A 5,778-nucleotide genomic window follows, 5' to 3' on the forward strand; every position below is an offset into this window, starting at 1 on the left:
ATTGCATGCCACTGCCTCCAGGAAACATAAAGCTTTCATAAGAATTATGATCACAGATAATTTATCCTTGTAAAAAAAACCTAGCTAACATAGTAATAACCTGGATCACTTATCACTCAAATAAATAATATGAATCTGAGCTATACTACGAGAACTTCTGGATTCAGCAAGAACTAGCAGCAATCAGAACCCAATAGCATAGCAACAAACCGAACAATCAACCATATATTAGGAGACGGTAGATAGAACCACGTTAACATTAAGGGGGTGTTTGAATGCACTGAAACTAATTGTTAGTTGGCTAAAAATTGTTAGTTGAATTAGCTAGCTAACAAATAACTACCTCACTATTAACTAATTTTCCAAAAATAGCTAATAGTTCAACTATTAGCTATGGTGTTTGGATGTTTTAACTAATTTTAGCCACTAACTATTAGTTTTAGTGCATTCAAACACCTCCTAAGTAAGAAACGGTAGATAGCCAGTACCTGCAGGCAAATATTAGGAGACAACTGAAAGACAGAACATAATGAGCACAGGCTTTAATTTCAAACATCAAACTTATTCATGATTTGTCATAGTTCTGGGTAGTACGCACACACAACACAACCGGTCCATTATTAAACCAACACTGACACGACTCATGACACGAACAGCAGATACTTTGACAACCTCCATATGGAGAGAGGGCACCAGACGACGCAGGCACATCGGCAGCTTAAACGACCCATGACTTACTGACCACCACGGAGACGGAGCACAAGGTGGAGGGTGCTCTCCTTTTGGATGTTGTAGTCTGCTAGGGTGCGGCCATCCTCCAGCTGTTTGCCGGCGAAGATCAGACGCTGCTGGTCCGGGGGGATGCCCTCCTTGTCCTGGATCTTCGCCTTCACATTGTCGATGGTGTCCGAGCTCTCAACCTCCAGGGTTATGGTTTTTCCAGTCAGGGTCTTTACAAAGATCTGCATACCACCTCTGAGGCGGAGAACAAGGTGAAGGGTGCTCTCCTTCTGGATGTTGTAGTCCGCGAGAGTGCGGCCATCCTCCAGCTGCTTGCCCGCAAAGATCAGACGCTGCTGGTCTGGGGGAATGCCCTCCTTGTCCTGGATCTTGGCCTTCACATTGTCAATGGTGTCAGAGCTCTCCACCTCCAAGGTGATGGTCTTGCCAGTCAATGTCTTCACAAAAATCTGCATGCCACCCCTGAGGCGGAGCACCAGGTGGAGAGTGCTCTCCTTCTGGATGTTGTAATCCGCCAGGGTGCGGCCATCCTCCAGCTGCTTGCCGGCGAAGATGAGGCGCTGCTGGTCGGGTGGGATGCCCTCCTTGTCCTGGATCTTGGCCTTGACATTGTCAATGGTATCCGAAGACTCCACCTCAAGGGTGATTGTCTTGCCAGTGAGTGTCTTCACAAAGATCTGCATACCACCCCTGAGACGGAGCACCAGGTGGAGGGTGCTCTCCTTCTGGATGTTGTAATCCGCAAGGGTGCGGCCATCCTCCAGCTGCTTGCCAGCGAAGATCAAACGCTGCTGGTCCGGTGGGATGCCCTCCTTGTCCTGGATCTTGGCCTTGACATTGTCGATGGTGTCTGAAGACTCCACCTCGAGGGTGATAGTCTTGCCGGTCAGGGTCTTCACGAAGATCTGCATGCCTCCCCTGAGGCGCAGCACCAAGTGGAGGGTGCTCTCCTTCTGGATGTTGTAGTCGGCAAGCGTGCGCCCGTCCTCAAGCTGCTTTCCAGCAAAGATGAGCCGCTGCTGGTCTGGGGGAATGCCCTCCTTGTCCTGGATCTTGGCCTTGACGTTGTCGATGGTGTCTGAAGACTCCACCTCGAGGGTGATAGTCTTGCCGGTCAGGGTCTTCACGAAGATCTGCATGCCTCCCCTGAGGCGCAGCACCAAGTGGAGGGTGCTCTCCTTCTGGATGTTGTAGTCGGCAAGCGTGCGCCCGTCCTCAAGCTGCTTCCCAGCAAAGATGAGCCGCTGCTGGTCTGGAGGGATGCCCTCCTTGTCCTGGATCTTGGCCTTGACGTTGTCAATGGTGTCAGAGGACTCCACCTCGAGGGTGATAGTCTTGCCGGTCAGGGTTTTCACAAAGATCTGCATGCCTCCCCTGAGACGGAGCACAAGGTGGAGGGTGCTCTCCTTCTGGATGTTGTAGTCAGCAAGCGTGCGCCCGTCCTCAAGCTGTTTGCCAGCAAAGATGAGCCGCTGCTGGTCTGGGGGGATGCCCTCCTTGTCCTGGATCTTGGCCTTAACGTTGTCAATGGTGTCAGACGACTCCACCTCGAGGGTGATAGTCTTGCCAGTCAGGGTTTTCACAAAGATCTGCATCTGCAGAAGTAACACCAAACAACAGGGTGAGCATCGACAAAAGAAACAGTACCAAGCAAATAAATAGCGTATGAAGGCAGGGCTAAAAAAATCCACATATAGCTGCTGCATATGCCATCATCCAAGTATATCAAGATCAAAATAATTATAAAACATACTTGTTTATTATAATAGATAGGTACTCAAGGTTAGAGCATATGAATAGATGCTGCATATGCCATCATGTATATGCATCAGTAAAACCCACATCAACATGTATACCTATCCTAGATCGATATTTCCATCCATCTTAAACTCGTAACTATGAAGATGTATGACACACACATACAGTTCCAAAATTAATAAATACACCAGGTAGTTTGAAACAGTATTCTACTCCGATCTAGAACGAATGAACGACCGCCCAACCACACCACATCATCACAACCAAGCGAACAAAAAGCATCTCTGTATATGCATCAGTAAAACCCGCATCAACATGTATACCTATCCTAGATCGATATTTCCATCCATCATCTTCAATTCGTAACTATGAATATGTATGGCACACACATACAGATCCAAAATTAATAAATCCACCAGGTAGTTTGAAACAGAATTCTACTCCGATCTAGAACGACCGCCCAACCAGACCACATCATCACAACCAAGACAAAAAAAAGCATGAAAAGATGACCCGACAAACAAGTGCACGGCATATATTGAAATAAAGGAAAAGGGCAAACCAAACCCTATGCAACGAAACAAAAAAAATCATGAAATCGATCCCGTCTGCGGAACGGCTAGAGCCATCCCAGGATTCCCCAAAGAGAAACACTGGCAAGTTAGCAATCAGAACGTGTCTGACGTACAGGTCGCATCCGTGTACGAACGCTAGCAGCACGGATCTAACACAAACACGGATCTAACACAAACATGAACAGAAGTAGAACTACCGGGCCCTAACCATGGACCGGAACGCCGATCTAGAGAAGGTAGAGAGGGGGGGGGGGGGGAGGACGAGCGGCGTACCTTGAAGCGGAGGTGCCGACGGGTGGATTTGGGGGAGATCTGGTTGTGTGTGTGTGCGCTCCGAACAACACGAGGTTGGGGAAAGAGGGTGTGGAGGGGGTGTCTATTTATTACGGCGGGCGAGGAAGGGAAAGCGAAGGAGCGGTGGGAAAGGAATCCCCCGTAGCTGCCGGTGCCGTGAGAGGAGGAGGAGGCCGCCTGCCGTGCCGGCTCACGTCTGCCGCTCCGCCACGCAATTTCTGGATGCCGACAGCGGAGCAAGTCCAACGGTGGAGCGGAACTCTCGAGAGGGGTCCAGAGGCAGCGACAGAGATGCCGTGCCGTCTGCTTCGCTTGGCCCGACGCGACGCTGCTGGTTCGCTGGTTGGTGTCCGTTAGACTCGTCGACGGCGTTTAACAGGCTGGCATTATCTACTCGAAACAAGAAAAATGTTTCCTTAGTTTTTTTAATTTCTTAAAGGGTATTTGTTTAATTTTTAGTCACTTTATTTTATTCTATTTTATATCTAAATTATTAAATAAAAAAACTAAAATAGAGTTTTAGTTTTCTTAATTTAGAGGCTAAAATAGAATAAAATAGATGTACTAAAAAAATTAGTCTATAAAAACCATTAACCCTAAACCCTAAATGGATGTACTAATAAAATGGATGAAGTATTATATAGGTGAAGCTATTTGCAAAAAAAAAGGAGAACACATGCACACTAAAAAGATAAAACTGTAGAGTCCTGTTGTCAAAATACTCAATTGTCCTTTAGACCATGTCTAACTGTTCATTTATATGATTCTCTAAAACACTGATATTATTGTAGTACTATAGATTATATTATTCGTAGAGTAAAGTTTAAATATATGTATAAAGATAGATAAACTGCACTTCAAACAAGTGTGACAAAAAAAATATGTGGTAATTTTTTATAACTTAGACATGCAATGCTCATTATCTCTAGAGAGGGGCACGACCGGGTCACGCTGCACTGCAGTCTACCTTGCCATGCCGCCGGATTCAGCTAAATTGTGCCAAACGTAAAGAGGGCGGCTGGTCAAAGCTGGTTTTCTAAATAAATAAATAAATAACGTTGGCAAAGCAAACTTTGACACAACGGCTACGATTTAATGGAATCCTGTGAAGCTGTTGCATCCACATCGAAGGCTGAATTTATTAGTGTCCTCCATCGATAATGCGAGTCTGCTAGCAGATTGGTCGGGGACAGGGACAGGCGGCTGCAAATGCATTTCTTTTGAAGGCTAGCTGCAATACTAATAGTTGGTGCATTAGGTGGCCGGAAGGCCGGGACCGTTGAACTAGAACAAAAGCTGGCCACTGATGGTACCACCATCACCGGCTAGCTGATCACAAAAAGAAGTCACAAAAGGGTTCCCCGCTCACCTTTCCTTCTGAATTCTGATGATGAACAAGTGGTACAGGCGTAGTATTATTGTTAAGTGTTAACTGTTAACTATGAATTCTGGAGCTCAACTAACTAAAAAACCTTTATCATTGAGTACTATGGTATACCATCCTCTCTAAAACCATTGTTTTAATGTTCTTGCAAAACCAGAGTTGTGGCATGCGTCTATTCACCATGTTATATGTGTTGGGAACTTGTCCTTAAATGCTATGAATTAAGAACAAGGCAACACAGAAATTGTTAAACGTTAAAGTCTTTCGTCCTTTGAAACATTATCTCCCTCGGGATATAATGAGTCTTGGACAAAGGTTATGAAGGGCATACCTTCATCAATACCACAAATAATGAAAAAGGATTCATGCAAAGTATGAATAACATAAATCCTCAAATATTATCGTTAACTCATTTCTATTTTATTATTATGGAAAAATAGAAATGATAACAAATTACAAATGTACCTTCGGCTTGAAAAAAGCCAAAAGTACAAGCGTGACGCAAAAGCAAATGTCCAGTCCGTGTGAACAGTACGGGAGCACTGTTCATCTATTTATAGGCACGAGACGCAGCCCATGTAAAATTACACCTATGCCCTTTACATTTGCTAATAACTCTATAGTAACCCATCGGGGTCTAAATAGTCTTTTCCCCTTTAAGTCGGTTTCCTTTTCTGTTATCACGCCGAAGCTCTTTTGCGCATAGCTTCGGCTCTGCACCATCCCTCGTATTCTTTGTGCTTCTTCATAGTGTGGTTATGACCTAAGTCTGAAGGTACCTGTTCATGTATCATACTCCAGAAACATTGTTAAATCATGTTTTTGAGGATCTTCGGAAGCCGAAGGCCCCCAACAGTAGCCCCACGCAATATTTGTCGGTGTTTCGACCCCGGGGGTTCCTAGACTGACGAGTAAATTTGTCGCTGCGTGTCCCAGCCCAGATGGGTTGCGCGAGATGGAACACAAGGGGGGAAAACGTGGCTCGTGTTATCCTGCGCCAGGGGGATGCGCTCGTAGTAGGGGTTA

General features: G+C 45.7%; 1 protein-coding gene across 1 annotated transcript; it reads right to left on the bottom strand.

Annotated features, from left to right (window-relative positions):
- Nucleotides 1–522: 522 nt before the first annotated feature.
- LOC103626648 (polyubiquitin) lies at nt 523–3,424 on the bottom strand. The gene is made up of 2 exons (NM_001365154.1): nt 3,348–3,424; nt 523–2,336 (listed from the first exon to the last, which is right to left on the bottom strand). Exon 2 carries the CDS (start codon nt 2,334–2,336, stop codon nt 735–737), a length of 1,602 nt encoding a protein of 533 aa, NP_001352083.1. The 5' UTR covers nt 3,348–3,424; the 3' UTR covers nt 523–734.
- Between the last annotated feature and the right edge of the window lie 2,354 nt (nt 3,425–5,778).

This window comes from Zea mays, chromosome 5 (assembly GCF_902167145.1).
Source record: "Zea mays cultivar B73 chromosome 5, Zm-B73-REFERENCE-NAM-5.0, whole genome shotgun sequence".
Lineage (NCBI taxonomy): Eukaryota > Viridiplantae > Streptophyta > Magnoliopsida > Poales > Poaceae > Zea > Zea mays.

What these genes read in the sequence shown, in the direction of transcription:
- LOC103626648 (NM_001365154.1), bottom strand. Translation starts at nt 2,336, where the DNA reads ATGCAGATCTTTGTGAAAACCCTGACTGGCAAGACTATCACCCTCGAG.